This window comes from Leuciscus leuciscus (genome assembly GCF_965113295.1).
Source record: "Leuciscus leuciscus genome assembly, chromosome: 1".
NCBI classification, from domain to species: domain Eukaryota; kingdom Metazoa; phylum Chordata; class Actinopteri; order Cypriniformes; family Leuciscidae; genus Leuciscus; species Leuciscus leuciscus.
Window position 1 is genome coordinate 35,989,719 of NC_138725.1, and position 18,318 is coordinate 36,008,036.

General features: G+C 41.9%; 1 protein-coding gene across 1 annotated transcript in view; it reads left to right on the forward strand.

The window, feature by feature from the left end:
• LOC309495979 (uncharacterized protein) overlaps nucleotides 1-18,318 on the forward strand; it is a 40,850-nt gene that overhangs the window by 12,164 nt on the left and 10,368 nt on the right. The window contains 1 exon segment of the mRNA XM_082165901.1: nucleotides 11,992-16,770. Within this exon segment, the coding sequence (XP_082022027.1) occupies nucleotides 11,992-16,770 (4,779 nt within the window).

Consider the following 18,318-nt stretch of genomic DNA (forward strand, 5'->3'; position numbering starts at 1 on the left):
TGGATGTGGCCAGTAAGGCGTAGCCATCAAGACCTGCTCTTCATTCTCCCTGACTTTGCACAGCAGTCTGTGCGAGCAGGCTCCCTAGGAGAAATGCATACTTGCGTAGGCCCTTGGGCCAGCTGTGTGCCAGTGCATCTGTGCCGAGGGTCACCTTGGTCAGAGAATAGAACAATTAGCAGTGGGAGGACTCCTGGGAGGCAAACAGGTCTACCTGTGCATCCCCGAATCGATTCCAGATCATCTGGACCACCTGGGGGTGGAGTCTCCATTCTCTCTGGAATATGAGCTGTCGTCAGAGCGCGTAGTGAGAGAACCGCATGATTAAGCTCCCTGGGCTGTGAATGGTGCACAGTGACTTAAGTCTTTACTTACTCCAGAGGAGGAGATGGCATGCGAGTTGTGACATGCAACATGAGTGTACCTAGCCTTGGTTATTGATGTACAAAACAGTCACAGTGTTGTTTGTGCGGACCAATAGGTCGATACCGCTGCAGGGCGAACATCACTGCCAGCAAGTCCACGCAATTGGTATGCCAGTGCTGGCGAGGTCCTGTCCAGGAACCCGAAGCTGCAAGCCTGTTGCACACAGCACCCCAGCCCATTCTGAAGGCATCTGTTGTAACAACAACATGCCTGTTCACTTGTTCTAAGGGCACTCCGGCCAGTAGAAAGACAAGGTCTGACCAGGGGCTGAATGCACCAGGCACCAAGTCCCTGTGTTTGCATAACTGATCCCAAGAGTATGCTAGAATGAGGCAGTCTTCCCTGAGCAGGGTAAGGACAATCTCCGCGACTGTAATAAAGCAAGGGGAGACAGGGACAGCTCAAAGGGGAGGATCTTGTACTGATATGCTGGACCCTCAAAAGAAAAACTTAGGAATGGGCAGTGTTGAGGTAAGATCTGGACATGAAAATATGTTCCCTTTAGGTCGATCGCTACAAACCAATCCTTGGGGCGAACACACGCGAGGATGCGCTTCTGCATGAGCATCTTGAATCTTGCTGGAGGGACAGGTTCTATTGTGTTCTTCGCCAGGAGCGCCTCAATTTCTGCACACAGGTCAGGGTGTCTTTGTTTGCCACTGGTGCCATCCCCCCAGGTGGCAGCACTTTGCGGGCATAAATGCACCGCAACCAGTAGTACCTGGGGCGGCATTCTTTCATGTCACATGGGAGGCGGCACGAGCAGTAAAAAAAAAACAGAAATCCTCTGTGTCACGAAGCGGTTTCCTATTATCTATCATTTCACTGTGTGGGGTATTGGCAAATTGACCCCTGCTTGCTGAGAAGGTGCCGTGCACAGAAGCTGTGTGAGAAGGGGGTGCTGGGGACAGTTTACCTTTGGATCTCTTCCAAATGGAACGGACAAGGGGGGAACAACGGGGGATTCACTCTATAGAGCAGGGGTCTCCAACACATCCTTCGCGAACTACCAGTAGCCCATGGCCTGATTGGAGGTAGCTCGCCAAGGGGCCGTTCACATATCGTGTCTTTTGCATGCTCGAGTTATTTATTTCAAATGTAGGCGTGTGTAAAGCGCGCTCATAATTGAAGCGACGCGCAAATTTTTTCCAGGGGCAGTGAGATGAATTTTTGTTTGGGTGCACCCAAACACTACGGGTGTTTTTCTCTTCTCTGTAAATAAATCTTGTAGCAGAGCTACAGCAAGCGTTTTTTGGTGGTGGAAATCCATTAGCTACAAAAACTTGTGCATGGTTGAATAGTATGGGGTGAGATTTCGGTCACAATTCTGCGCGCGCAAGATCACATTTTGAGCGTGCAAAAGGGCATTTCGCACGCGCGTGAACTGAGTTTTGCGGAGAAATGTTCGTCTCGCAGATAAGAAAATATTGCGAGCGAACGAAAATCAATTTTGCATTTAAAATAAGTATTTGGATGTGCGCGGACGTTCTCTTTCGCGTGTGCAAAGTTTCACTTTCTTGCTCCTTTCATACCAGCCGTGAGCGCTCTCTAAGCACAGACGGCTCGCTTGCTCAACACAACCCAGCGTTACAATATGCCATAATTCCAGCCAATCAGAGACGAGACTGCTAAATTCTAATTGGCTGGCTTGAAAACCAATCACAAGACTCCGTGCATCACCGACTGCAGAAGAGAACTAGTGCAGTTGAGTAAAGTTGGCAGTAAATTCACAGATTCGATTGTTGAATAACCATCAGGACAGCAGTGATGGGTGAACTAAATTTGGCAACAATACAGTGAATTACAGTTAAGTTATTAAATATTTTTCATAAAAATCATAAAAATTATACATTTACAATTGTATATACAACTTAAAATATATTTTCCCCAAAATAAGTGTTGTAGTATAACCTTCAGGACAGCAGTGATGTGTGAACTGAATTTGGCAACAATATAGTGAATTACAGTAAAGTTATTGAATAGTTTTCATAAAAATCATAACATTTATACATTTACAACTGTATAAAATTTAAAATATATATTTTTCCAAAATAAGTGTTGTAGTAGGCTATAACCTTCAGGACAGCAGTGATGGGTGAACTAAATTTGGCAACAATACAGTGAATTACAGTTAAGTTATTAAATATTTTTCATAAAAATCATAAAAATTATACATTTACAATTGTATATACAACTTAAAATATATTTTCCCCAAAATAAGTGTTGTAGTATAACCTTCAGGACAGCAGTGATGTGTGAACTGAATTTGGCAACAATATAGTGAATTACAGTAAAGTTATTGAATAGTTTTCATAAAAATCATAACATTTATACATTTACAACTGTATAAAATTTAAAATATATATTTTTCCAAAATAAGTGTTGTAGTAGGCTATAACCTTCAGGACAGCAGTGATGTGTGAACTAAATTAGGCAACAATACAGTGAATTACAGTGAAGTTATTGAATATTTTCATAAAAATCATTTAAAAAATCATAAATTTACAATTGTATATACAACTTAATTTTTTTTAATTTTTTTCAAAATAAGTGTTGTAGTATAACCATCAGGACATCAGTGATGTGTGAACTGAATTTGGCAACAATACAGTGAATTACAGTAAAGTTATTGAATATTTATCATAAAAATCATAAAAATTATATATTTACAATAGTATATACAATTTAAAATATATATTTTACCAAAATAAGTGTTGTTGTATAACCTTCAGGACAGCAGTGATGTGTGAACTGAATTTGGCAACAATACAGTAAATTACAGTGAAGTTATTGAATATTTTTCATAAAAATCATAAAACTTCTACATTTACAATAGTATATACAATTTAAAATCTGTATTTTTCCCAAAATAAGTCTTGTAGTATAACCACCATCAGGACAGCAGTGATGTGTGAACTGAATTTGCCAACAATACAGTGAATTACAGTGAAATTACAGTAAATAATAATCATAAAAAATATGCAAAACGATATTTATACAAAATAAGTGTTGTAGTATAACCATCAGGACAGCAGTGATGTGTGAACTGAATTTGATGACACTATAGTGTGTGACAGTGAAGTTATTGACTGTTTTCGTAGTAACGCTTTTCGGGTTTTGCACTTTTCAGACGGTCCCTTCGGATCTGTCTCGCTGCCGCCTGCGCATAGAGATCAATGTATTTTGTCCACTGCGAGGGAAAGCTCGTTTGGAGGAAAATTAGGTTGTAGCTGCTTGTCTACATTACTACGATTAAAAAGAGGTGTTATTTGTGCAGTAACAACGTTTAGCTCACGAGTTATTGACCCGGGAAGTTCGAATCTGTGAATTTACTGCCAACTTTACTCAACTGCACTAGTTCTCTTCCGCAGTCGGTGATGCAGGGAGTCTTGTGATTGGTTTTCAAGCCAGCCAATCAGAATTTAGCAGTCTCGTCTCTGATTGGCTGGAATTATGGCATATTGTTAACGCTGGGTTGTGTTGAGCAAGCGAGCCGTCTGCGCTTAGAGAGCGCTCACGGCTGGTATGAAAGGAGCAAGAAAGTGAAACTTTGCATACGCGAAAGAGAACGTCCGCGCACATCCAAATACTTATTTTAAATGCAAAATTGATTTTCGTTCGCTCGCAATGTTTTCTTATCTGCGAGACGAACATTTCTCCGCAAAACTCAGTTCACGCGCGTGCGAAATGGCCTTTTGCACGCTCAAAATGTGATATTGCGCGCGCAGAATTGTGACCGAAATCTCACCCCATAGAATAGCAACGACAGACGCCACAGGAAAATCGGACTGAATTTTACTATTAATAATAAAAGATAAGCTAATGTGCAATGTAAATGTCAGTAATTTATCTTTTTTGAAATGCATATTGATGCTAATTTTATTTGTTATTTGCTGGTTTTTGACATAAAACTTGGTGAATTGACTTCATTGTGTACTATTAGTGTGAAAAGGATTTTGTTCTATATGTGCACTAGTTCAGGTGGGTGCGTGTTCGCATTGGTGTGTCAGTCAGGACACCTGAGGCAGGATTCAGTTCCCAGAACTGAATGAAATTATTCAGAAATGACAGCACAGTCAGACCACAGGGCATTTATTGCTCAAAAGTCTCATATGGTGGACATTTATATAGATGTGGTCTGTGAATAACAAAGATAACAATGAGAAGACAGTAATAACAATAACTTTCCACAATTGGCAAAAAACAATCATATTCTCAAAGTAAATGTACTGAAAAAACATTACTGTAGTACTATGCAGTGCCACTAGATGGCGCATGAAGCGCACGGAAGGAAAGTAGGCTAAAGGTCATTCTAATTTCACTCAGCATGGTAAATGTGACGATCGACAAGTAATTAACAATCCACTAATATACAATATCAAATACTATAAGTTTACAACCTACAAACATCACTTAAAACCACTGAATGAAGAATTAAACTTAGTAAGGCAGCAATACAGAAAATAAACTTGTACATGGGAATTACTATACTCTGCTCGTGCGAGTGAACAAGCAAGCGACAATAGACCAATAAGTCATAAATTACTTGTCTAACATAAATATAGAGTCACCTAGTAAATACAGCAAATTGAACTTACATATTTTCAATGACTCACGAAAGGGAATGTCCACTTTATGGAAAATGATTGCTACTGTTTCCTCAGCCTCAGAAAACGTAACTCTCATCTGTCTTCAGCAGGCATAAACTAACTGACGTCACGCAGTAAAGAGCACGCTTATTGGCTGTCTTCTTAACACTGCCACCCCCAAATATGCTGAGCATATTTGTTCATTTACAGGCTTAATCAGTTTGTGGGGGTTAAGTCTTTGACAGGTAAATCCTCGTCTGAGAAAGAAGGAAGGGGAATCAAACGAGCAACAGTTCGGGTGTAGATCTTATCATTCAGACATATCATTATCTCAGCTGCTCTGATACAGCCATCTGAACCAGGAAAGGTTTTCATAACTTTGCCCACTAACCACAATGCACGTGGGACCTGTGGGTCTACAACCATAACTACATTTCCATTGGAGATGTTCCTGACCTCAGAATGCCACTTGTTACGAGACTGTAGTGTAGGTAGGTAGTAGCGGACGAAGCTTGACCAAAACTGATCAGCCAGTACCTGACTTTGCCTCCACCTCCGCCGCCCCATGAGTTAGGATAGACCACTGGTGGCAAGGAACTATCTGGCCGCCCCATGAGCAGGTAGTTAGGTGTAACAGGATCAATGTCAGCTATGTTACTTGAGGTGTATCCTAGTGGCTTGCTGTTTAGAATGCCTTCAACTTCAATGAGGACTGTCAGGAGAACCTCTTCGGTCACAACCTGGGAGCCAATGGTAGTGCGTGGGGCATTTTTCACTGACCGAATCTCTCTTTCCCAGGCCCCACCAAAGTGTGGAGCATTTGGTGGGTTGAAGCGGAAGAATATTTTCCTTTTGGCCAGCTGTTGTTGTAGGTGAGGGCTGAGAGAAGAAAAGGCTTCTTGCAGCTCTCTTACTCCTCCATGGAAATTGGTGCCCTGGTCTGAGATTAACTCAAATGGTGTGCCCCGCCGGGCTACAAACCTCCTTAAGGCCATCAAGAATGAGTCTGTATCTATAGAAGTGAGAAGATCCAAATGTATACTTCTTGTAGTTAGGCACTTAAAGATTACTCCCCACCTCTTCTCACAGCGTTGGCCGATTTTAATTTGAAATGGGCCGAAACAGTCCATGCCAGTCCTGTAGAATGGTGGTTTATGTAGTCTCAAGCGGGCCGGCGGTAGATCTGCCATTTTGGGAACAACTGGCTTGCTCTTCCACTTTTGACACTCTTTGCATAGATGCTGCTGCTTGCGTATGGCTTCACGTCCTCTCAATACCCAAAAGTTTCTCCTCATTTCTGCAAAAACTCTCTCGGGTCCTGGGTGGCAGAGTTTGCTGTCGTAATCCTGGATTAGTAATTTAGTACTGAAATGATGAGGATGTAGAACTACGGGGTGGATTACTGATGATTCCAGTCCTTCAGCCCTTCGCAAGTGGCCACCAACTCTGACGAGCTGGCTGGACTCGTCGAATTCTGGTGCAAGGGTAAGTAACCGACTGGTTGACTGTACAGGCTTCCCAGCTTTGAGTGATCTGTACTCATCAGGAAAACTGTCACTCTGGGATTTCTGGAGGATGAGTAATTCTGCAGCTTGATATTCAGCCGCTGACGGCTGTTCGGTTGCTTTAAGGTTCTGGACTGTTGCCTCTACTAGCTCCTTCTAGGAACTGTAGGTGACAGGATCAGGAATGCTCGGGAGAATAATTTCTGTTGAAATGCCACAAAAAATTCCCTTACGGTGCTCTACTTTATCCTCCGGAGGTTGGATACTAGGAGTTAGTGGCCATGCTGACTCAGGTTCAAGGAGGAATGCTGGTCCTTGACTCCATCTGTTGGTCACTGACAGGTCTTTGAGGGTTTTACCTCGGGTCAGGTCATCTGCTGGATTCCTATCAGAGTCCACGTACCTCCACGTACACCCTGCAGTAAGGTCCTGGATCTCCGCTATCCTTGTTCCGACAAATACTTTAAATCTGTAAGATTCTGATTTGATCCAGGCGAGTACCGTTGTGGAATCTGTCCACATTAACACTCTGCTGATTCCCACAGTGAGTTCAGTCTCAAGCAGTTTGGCTAGCTGAGCACCATTCAGGGCTGCGCATAACTCCAATCGAGGTATGGTATGTCTCCGCTTAGGAGCAACTTTAGATCTGGCCATGATGAAGGCAAGCTGGACTTGACCTCTATCATTTTCTGTGCGCAGATACGAGACAGACCCATAAGCCTGCTCAGAGGCATCACAGAAGATATGTATCTGTCTGGTAACCTGGAACTGGTCAGTGTCTAAAGATACAAAACAGCGAGGCAGTGAAATGCTGGCTAAGGTAGGGAGTTGTTCTTCCCATTCATTCCAGGATTTCAAGAGGTCATCCGGTAGGTTGGGGTCATCCCATTCCCTCTGCTTATCCCACAACTTTTGTACCAAAACTTTAGCTTGTGTGGTAAATGGGATGATGAAACCAAGGTGGTCGTACTGAGTTGCGCGTATTCTGTAGATGTGTCGAAGGGTACGTGGTCCAGACTTCACTGGTCGGGTTTTATACCCAAGGGTGGCTAATTGGCAGTACCACTTTAAACCCAGTGTGGATTCCTGAATGTCAGTCCGGTCTTGTGACAACCACAATTCTGTGCTGTTGGATCGTGCGTCTGCTGGCAGGTGCTCAACCACACTTGGATCATTACTTGCCCACTGACGAAGATCGAAACCACCACTGGCCAGAAGTTGGCGGAGTTTATCCACTAGTTGTTTTGCTTCCTCAGGTGACGGTAAGCTCTGCAAGCAGTTGTCCACATAGAAGTTTTTCTCTACCGTGGCTCTGACATCATCATTGGGCTTGCTGTGGTCCATGATGTGCCGTTGAAGGGCGTAAATGGCACAGCACGGACTACAGGTGGTGCCAAAGGGTAACACCTGCCACTCGTAAACATCAGGAGGTTTGGTTCTGTCGAGGTCCCACCACACAAAGCGGAGGAGATGTTTGTCTTCAGGAAGAAGGCGGACCTGATGAAACATCCCTTTGATGTCACCACTTATTGCCACTCTGTGCTCACGAAAGCGTAACGGTACGCCCAATAAGGATGGGCCTAACGCTGGTCCAGGCAGTAGGTAGTCATTCAAGCTGTGGCCTCTAAACTGGAAGGAACAGTTGAAAACCACATGATTCTTTCCATTATGTTGAACCATATGGTGAGGAATGAACCATGACTCTCATCGTTGACTTCTTCAGGGGAAAGTTTGCGTGCATAGCCAGAGACTTCAAGTTTCCTTATTTCTTCCTTGTATGCAGCAGCTTTAATGGAGTCCCTTTCCAGACGCTTTTCTGTACTCCTTAGGTTTTGCAGTACAGCCTCTTTAGAAGCCTGAAGAAGAGCCATGTCTCTCTTGCGTAGGAGTGGGGTAGCATATCGGCTAACTCCATCAACCAATACTCTTGTGGTATGAGTCTGAAGAAGGGTAAGCGCTTCTTGATCTTGTTTTGACCTTGTGACCAGCCCGGATCTAATGGGGAGGACGTCGGCCTGCCAGAGTCTTTCGACATTCTGAAAAAGCTCCACCATTGAAGGATTAATAGTGATATGCAGACACTGCTGAGACTTCAATTTCTCTTCAAGAACTCGTGCTGGACCTGGCCCCCGGTGGACCAAGGCGGACTGGTTCTATAGGGGTTATTAAGTGAGGATGGTCTGCTCCAATCAACAGCAGTGGGCTGGCTTTATGTATGGGCTGAAGTGGTAGACCTCACAAGTGGCTGTATTTCTGTTGAAGGGCTGCAACAGGATAGGAATGTTCTGCTAGGCTCAATGGGTCGGCTGTAAAGGCTCTCTCGATGAGATAGCTCTTATTAGGTTGAGAGGGTGTTGAGATCCTGAAGGAAACTGCTGTACCATGAAACACTGTGATGTCCTGCCTTATAGTCCTCAAGGCTCAGTCCTCTGACTGCCCTGTGAGACCTAGTCTTTGAGCTGCAGACGACAGAAGGATTGTGCGCTCTGAACCATCATCAAGCACGGCATATGTGTCTAAACTCTGACCCTTGTGTTGCAGGATGACTCTAATGACCTTGAGAAGGACTCGATTGGACCCTTCAGGCCTGTCCATGTACAGTGGTGTATTGGTAGAGCTGACAAGGCAGGTGCCTTCCTTCATTGGCCTATTCACATCGTGGAGAATTTGCAAGTGCTTTCCATTGCACAAACGACATGGCTTCTTCAGAGTGCACTGCGCAGCTCGATGGGAACGTCCACACTTCCAACATCTATTATTCGATTTTATCCAGTCAGTCACTTGGTCTTTGGAAAGAGCTTGGAAGGACGTACACTGGCTCAGGTAGTGGTCTTTGCCATCACAGTAAGGGCAGAAGGCATTGCTTTTATTTATGCTTTTAGCTGGCTGTGGTAGCACCGATAATGATGGTTGATCTGCACCATGGAGTATTGTGGTTGGTTGATATTTCAACTTGGAATCCCTGCGGGTGTCTGTTCTTTGTTTGACTCTGTGAGCTTTGTCTCCACCAATGCTTTCATGGTCTTGACACCATGACTCAAACTTGAGCCACTTAGCAAAGTCAAGGAGTGTGTACACAACACCTGGTTCATAACTCATGTGCCTTCTAAAGGATGACCGCAACTCTGGAGGTAGTTTAGTCAGGAGTCAAGCCACATGTGATCCACACCGTAATTCAACTTCTCCTTCTGTGCCCAGTGTATTCAGGAGACCTACCAGTGCCTGGATTTGTAGAGCAAAGCGTTCAAACCCTGCAGTATCTCCAGAATGGACGTCCGGGGAGTCCATTACAGCAGCTATTCTATTTAGTGCAAGTTGGTGAGGTCGCCCATACCTCTCAGTAAGTGCTGCCATAGTGTCTGGATATGGAGTAAGGGAGTTCAAGAATGAATCTGCTATCAAACGGGCTTCCATTAACTTCAAGTGGTCAACTAGAACCTGGTACTTAAAGAGTTCAGTTGCGTCCTCTGGCAACAGATTACCCAGGCTAACTTAAGGCGGGTGAATTCACCTGGATCTCGATGGGAGAAATACGGTATAGTTGGCTGAGGACCTCTGTAGATTGTCTCCTGTCTATTCACATTCATCTGCCACCTCGGTGGGTTTGCGGGTAACCAGTTGGGCTGGACGGAATAATGCGCAGAGGGTATGGAGGGAGTAGGGGCTGATCTATCCATCTCTGGCTGCAGTCGACCCAGGTAATGTCTGTAGGGGTCATGCGTACTGGAGGGAACCTGGGCTGCTACTCTACCAGTATAAAGGGTGTCATCGTACTGATGTTGAACTGGAGGAGGAGCATGTTGGGCATTACTGTCTGTACTATAAGGGTTTGTACTCTTTGGAGTTGAAATTCTGCATGGTGCCGGTACTGGATGAGCACAGGGTGCTGGTTTAGGCACAGGTGTTTCTGACTCCCTGTAAATAGTTCTAGGTGAGGGCACTGGATAGGTTTGGGATAGATACTGTTGTTTAGCAGTGGGAGATGACCTTTGACTTGACTGGCTCCTCATGAACATGTCTTGCATACCTTGTTGGATTTCTGTCAGTCGTCTGATCTCCTCCCTCATTGATAATTGAGATTGACGAAGCTCTCTATTCTCTTTTTCAAGGTCATGCACTGTCTTGTGAAGTTCCAGAGGTAAGGAATGGCTATAGTCATCTTGTGCACTCCACTGGTCTTTAAGAAACCATGGCTCTGTTTGTGGACTCTTTACCTCTAAAGAATCAGGTGTTCCACTTTCAGCTCCTTCTTCTAATCTGTAATCTAGGGATGTTTGCAGACGAGCAATTGGGGTATCGTCCCATTGTTTATCTTCTCGCCCTTGTGTCTGCTGTGCTATCTGTCTGAAAGGTACAGTTACTTGAGTGTTCGCTGGATACTGAACTTCGAAGTCTTGGAGGTATGCTGGCTGGCGAACTAAACGTCTAGGCCGTGCACCTTGGATCTGATATTCCATACTCTGGGGTTCTGACATCCTAGGTCCAGTGTAAACACTCATTATCTGGCTCGAAGAAGCCGCCACCAGGCGCCGCCATTTGCGCCATTTAGAATTTCAGCCGCCGCCAGCCAATAATTTCGTAAGCCAAATTGAGCCGCCATCTGATAAAGTTTGGCTGAGCCGGCTAGAATTATTTGACTGACTAGAATTAGAATGACTCACGAAAGGGAATGTCCACTTTATGGAAAACAATTGCTACTGTTTCTTTTCATCCTCAGAAAACTTAACTCTCATCTGTCTTCAGCAGGCATAAACTAACTGACGTCACGCAGTAAAGAGCACGCTTATTGGCTGTCTTCTTAACAATTAGTACTTTTTGAACAAGATTCTGTGATAACCGTGATCATTTTGGTCACTATAATCATGAAATGAAAATTCCATGGCATTTCATCTCTAGTTATGATCAACTATGATCAACTAAAATCAACTTTAATTATGTGTTTTTACAGTATAATATGCAAATATAAAATAAAAAAAATGTAATCTCTGATTCTGTTCTTTTCTCTGACATTTAATGGTGACATATGTAGGCCTACAAAAACTATTTTAGGTCTAAAACAGTTTGAATAGTTGTTAAAAGAGAGTTATGATACATTATTTAAGAGCTTTAAGTAGCTCTCGGCCACTCTCATTTTTAAAAACTCTATAAGCTCGAAGGGGGTCTCGCCCAGGGTATAATTCAATGTAGAACCGCCACTGACCGCAACTGCACGCTTCACCTGTGGAATCTCCATGTAACCCTTGTTGGCTCCTCCATTGAGGGTAGTGAGAGCGGAGGAGGGTGGAGAGCAGCTTCAATTAAGCCAAAAAACAACGAAACCAGAAACATAGTAACAGAATACATCAGTATATTAATGTGATGTTGAACGTGACTGACTAAATGGGAATTACATATAATTACTTATAATTAAAAGAGTACTGGAAAACGCTGATAAATATGTATCATTGTTTTTTTCTTCTTCTATCCAACAGAGAGAAAACAAAGACATTAAACCAGGAGGAGTCAGCCCAGATCAACACATACAACAGGATAAGACCGAAAGAAAACAAATAGAGCATCTATTTCACAGACTTCATCTTGACAAGAACAAAAATACATTTAAAAGAGAAGAAGTTCTTCAGTTAACTGCACATTCATTACAGACCTGTCCTGTGTCCTGTGCTGAGGAGGAACTGGTTCTGAGTTTCATACAAAAACTTCTGACGATGAACTACAGAGTAAGATACACTAATGTTAAAGATACCAATGAACAGGTTCACACACAACAAATAGACAATGAATCAACTGAAGGCAACAGTGATATTTTCAAAAAAACATCTTTCTCTAATGAAGAAGAAAGTCAATCTGAGCAAATCCACCCGATGGATGTTCAGATGGCTGTGTTTCATTGTGCTGATGGTTTCCTGAAGCAGATGATGGTGACCAAACTGTCCCAGTGTCAGTACGCTCTGCCTTTGCTTGTTCCTGATCCATTCACACAACAGATTGAGTTTCCTCTCTGGACATTCAGACAAATCAACAAGAGATGGAAGATGAGAAACAACAACAATGAAATCATCAGTCAAACCCATCTTGTCTACAAGGCAGAAACCCCAATGGTGTCTTTCTTCAGGTTTGGCTCTGTGTCCTCATCGAAGTCTCATCTGATGAACAGTCTGATCAATGAGAAACACAACACGTTCTTCCACAGGAACTGCTCAGGCAGCAGCAGAACCAGAGTCCTGATGGATGGAGTGGTGGAGATCGCCTGGTTCTGCCCCTCTGGGAAAAACACAGATAAATTCGCTGACTGTGTTGCGTTCTGTAATCTACATGGTGATGCAGGAGACCATGAGAAACAGCTGCAGATCCTCACTGAAATGGCCTCAGTCAATGTTGTTCTTCTACCTCAACTTCCCAGGAATGACGAAAGCTCAACAATAATCCAAAACCTGTACAAGGACAGAAAGCCACTCATTTGTCTTTTCACTGAAGATGAATCTACTGTAACTGTGATGGACAAAGGGAAATTCAAAATTGGTTTGAAGGACAGACATCTGTCAGATGTATCTGAGGAACTCAGACAAACTATAAATGATTGTCTCTCAGAATCATCTTCCACTTTTAAACTTGAAGATGTGTCCAAACACTCAGACATCAGAGTAGATGAGGAAGATGACGATGACTGCAAGAGAGGAAGAGAAGCAGCACAGCAGATGATGAGTTTACTGGAGAAGAAAGATCTGACAGAAATCAAAAAATCATTTCTGCCCTGTCAGGGAAAACTGTGGCATCAGTGGAGTCAGAAGAACAAAGAACTACATCGACCTCGAGGAGATGAGACAGAAATGGACATCAGCCAAAAACAAGCCAACCTGAAGCGATTACGTGAGCAGCAGCATGCATTTAACATAAGTACTTTTATACAGTTCTTTATTAAAGAAATACACTTGCATGCTCAGAGTAAGATCTATTTCCTTAAATGGCTTGAAATCGTGCTGGATGAATATACCTCTCCAGATATTTCTGCTCTTCATCACAAGTATGATGAAAAGTGGTCAGCAGTTTTAAAACTGAAAGAGAACAATGAAAAACCTGAACAATTCAAAGCTGAACAAACAGAACTTGAGAGAATATCTGAGGATCTTCAAGCTGCGGCCTTTGGTTTGGAGAACATCATGAGGGAGATCGGACAGATCTATGAATCATGTACATCTGTGAAGAAGAACAAGAAAGACCTGCAGTTTCACTTCTCTTCTCTCCCGAGTCTTGCAGCAGAGATGATGATCTCTGGATTCCCACTGGAGCTGATGGATGGAGATGCTGCCCATGTTCCTCTGGTCTGGATCTCTGCTGTTATAGATGCACTCATTCAGAAACTGGGAGACCAGAGAGTCTTTGTTCTGTCAGTTTTAGGGATTCAGAGCTCTGGGAAATCCACCATGCTGAACGCTATGTTTGGACTCCAGTTTGCCGTCAGTGCTGGCAGGTGCACCAGAGGAGCTTTCATGCAGCTGGTCAAAGTCTCAGACGAGATAAAACCACAGATGAACTTTGACTATATTCTGGTTGTTGATACTGAAGGTCTTCGTGCTCTAGAACTGGCTGGAAGATCAAAAAGACATCATGACAATGAATTGGCCACATTTGTTGTTGGTTTTAGTAATCTGACCATGATCAATATATTTGGAGAAAACCCAGCTGACATGCAGTCAATTCTTCAGATTGTTGTTCAGGCCTTTATGAGGATGAAGAAGGTCGGACTGAATCCAAGCTGTGTGTTTGTGAATCAGAACTTTTCAGATGTCACAGGCAGACTTAAAAACATGGAGGGAAGGAGACGACTGCAGGAAAAACTGGATGAGATGACAAAACTCGCTGCTAAAGAGGAAGACTATGATGCAGAATGTTTCAGTGATGTCATTAGATTTGATGTTCAGAATGATGTGAAGTATTTTGCTCAGCTCTGGGAAGGAAGCCCACCCATGGCACCACCAAACCCAAACTACTGCGAGAACATTCAAGAGCTAAAAGAATCTATTCAAACGTATGCATCAAAGTCACATGGAATGATGCTGACACACTTAAAAGATCGTATTAAAGATCTCTGGGAGGCTTTACTGAATACACAATTCATAATCAACTTCAGAAAATCTCTGGAGATTTCAGCCTACAGAAAACTGGAGACCGAATACAGCAAATGGACCTGGAGTCTTCGCAGTGCCATGAAGGAAACTGAGAACAAAGTTTACAACCAAATAGAAAATGAAGCAATCCATAAGGTTGAGGAAACTGATCTTCAAGAAGAACTGAAGAAAACAAGTGAAGAAGTGGAAAAATCAATGTCTGAATTCTTTGAAAAGGACACGGATGCTGATATACTGATTCAGTGGAAAACATCATTTGAAATCAAAATCAAGGAGCTTCAGGAAAACATTGTGAAAGAAACAAAGAGGGAATTAAATGAGGTTCTTCAGCAACGAGACCTGAAGAAAAAGATTGATGCTCAGAGGACACATCAAGAAAACACTCTCTATGAAAAGAGCAAAGAACTTGCCTTAAAACTGAAAGATAAAGCAAATGGTGAAGAAACAGTGAAGAAAGAGTTTGATTTGTTTTGGAAACAGAGTGTGAAGAAGATCATCTCAGACACTCCTCCAATCAAAGACATTGACATACTGAGAGATGTGAAAGAGATTCTCAGTGACACCTATGGAAGTGTTTCTGTAGGCCAACATAAGGAGAAAAGTGAGTACAGAGATATTTTTTCTGTACCAAGTTATTCAGAGTATGTACAGTTGAAGAAATCCAGGAAATGTACAGGATCAGTCACAAACACCCACAGATCAACTAAGATATTCGGTTGCAATCTATCAAGAGAGGATGAAGCCCAAATAAGAGCATTAGTCACAGACGTTGCTCGGCATGCATACTCAATGATCATGTCATCTAACATTTCAAAGATGGGCTACAACATCAGATGTATTCAACACCTCACAGATTACATTAAGAAAAGAGTAACAGCACTTCAGGAAGGACAAGTGAGATATGATTTCAAGAATTATTTCTTCAGGGATTTGGTTCTTTCCATCTGTAAGAGAGCAAACAAGATGATCACTGACCAACACAAAATGTTCAGGGATGCCAATAGTCCCGTGAAATATGATGAGAAGAAGAGAGAAGAGTACTATAGTATTTTCCAGAAATATTGTCATGAAGCAACATCAGCTGCCATTTTTGGTGAGATCATCTGTCAGAAACTTCAAGAGCCCATTGAGCAGAGTGTCTACAAGAAGACTGCCAGAGATTTGTCAGATGAAATGAGATCATACTGTGAATCACTGAATGGAAACAGATCAAAACTGGAGAAACACATCCTGAAGACACTGGCAGAAGAGAAGGATTTTGACAAATACATGAACTACATTCATAATCCCAGAGATCACTTCAAGAGTTTCATCAGAGATGAAGTCAGTCGGTACATCACTGATAAGTTCAGTGACAGTGTTTTACACAAGATGAAGGAGAACATTAAACTCCTACAGCAGAAGATCATCAAAGCAGCTCAAGAATCTACTGAACATGTTCAAGAGTACAGAGGAGATGTTGGTTTGTGGTTGAAGAGTTTCACACAGCAGCTCTCAGATGAGCTGATCTTCTCTGAAAAAGACTTCACTGGAGTGAAACATGACGATGTTGATGATTTCAGCCTCCTAGAAGATGTGATAAGAGACAAACTTTCTGCTATAATGTCTGACATCATCAGTAGATTTAACACAAAAACTTTTCCAGTAAAGCTGGACTACAAGTTTAGGCCAGATAAGCTTCTGATTGATCACTTCGGTCAGTGCTGTTGGGTTCAGTGTCCATTCTGTAAAGCCTCCTGCACCAACACCATAGAAAACCATGATGGAGATCACAATGTTCATTTCCATCGTGTTGTTGGACTAAACGGGATGCATTACAAGAATACGACAAACCTGTCTACTAGCATCTGCACATCAGCGGTGGCAAGCAGTCGATCTTTTTATCCCAATGCCTCAAATGATAATGTCCTCTGGCGAGAATACAGAAGAGCAGGAGGAGTTTATGCAGACTGGAGCATCCCCTCTGATCTCTCTGAACTGCCCTACTGGAAGTGGTTTGTGTGCATATTCCAGAAACATCTGGTGAAATACTACAATAAAACATTTAAGGGGAAGGGGAAGATACCAGATGAATGGAGAAACTACTCAAAACAAGAAGCTATTGAGAGTTTGGATCAATATATCTAATGGAATAGATCAAAAATGAGAGTAGTACATCTATTCTGCGATTCTTCAAAATAAGAAAATTATTTTTATTACACATCTCAATACACTGGATTCAACAGACTGAAAGACAAGATTCAATTCCTCATATACACATCTGTTAAATAATTTGAATTTCAAAAAGAACATGCCTTTTTGTGACAAAACTATAAAGCTTAAAATATCCAGAAAGGGGTATTAATGATAAAATGTTAATGGAATAGGCTTTATGACACAAACATATAAATAAGTGTGAATATGTAAATGTGAGCTGGTTTAATAGCTTAACATTGTTTACTCAGTATATATGATGAACTTTTCTGTAATGTGTCATCTTATGGGTATTTTTATATACTTTTAGTCTATCTAAAATACATGTTATGTATTTTTTTATTAACATTAAGAATTCATAAAATTCTCAAAAATACTATTATAGTGAAATTTACCCTCAACTTTCATCTGTTCCCAAAATGAATAAGCAAACAAAGGACCTGAAATTCCACTCAATTTCAGGCCAATTAACTCGGATGGAATAGATGGACACATTACTAACAAAGTAAAATGTTAACAGTTCACGGTTAGGAAGAAAATGTTGTTCATGTTCATGTTCATGATTCTGTTTCATTGTTTTTCAAAAAACTCTTGAGTAAAGCATTATTTAATTAGATTAATAAAAATGAAAAAACATGTAAAAAAACAAAAATAAAAAATTAACGGTGCTATAACCAGGGCCTAAACTTAACACTTGCCCAGCGCAAATACTTAATTGAGCTCTCTTTCATGTCTTCTTGTGCTTGAACAGACAAATTCATAAGAAATTATGTCAAAAATGCCCGTATAGGCAAATATCCTGGTAAACATAGTCGGTTGTCTTAAGTAAATGTAAACAGTCGAGAAAGAAAACACATGTGTATCAGTATATTTGATCCGTGCATCCACTCTTAATGTTTTAAATTTACATTAGTTTGGCTAGTAACTGTGGTATTGAAATTGTAATAGAGTGAAATTGTGAATTTTCACTGGTATCTGAAATTTTGGTGTCATAACTGTCCCTTTCATGGCCACCCGGTAAAAAATATTTCTGGACAGTAAATTTTCTTAAGTCAATATCGGCCATTTGGCAGGTGTGGCAAAAAAGTTTATTTTAGGCTCTGACTGTAACTAATACATTTAATGCTTCATCATTTTGTATAAGCAGTGAATTATATTAAAACAAAACTTGCAGAAATAGCACATCTGTCCTCTTGTCTTATTGAAAATACTGCATACAGGTCAACAGCTGAAAAAAATTAAATAAATTTAAACCCTGTCTAATACATTAAACGTTTTGTCAATGAATGGACAGAATGAACACACACACGCACACGCACACACACACACACACACACACACACACACACACACACACAAAAACTATTCAGGAACCAGATTCACCCCAGTTAGTGTGAAAATAGTGTTCTAGGTTACAGTGGGCCATGAGTTCAGTCTGGATGTTAATTGACCTTATGGAGGGTGTGAGTTTGAGTTATT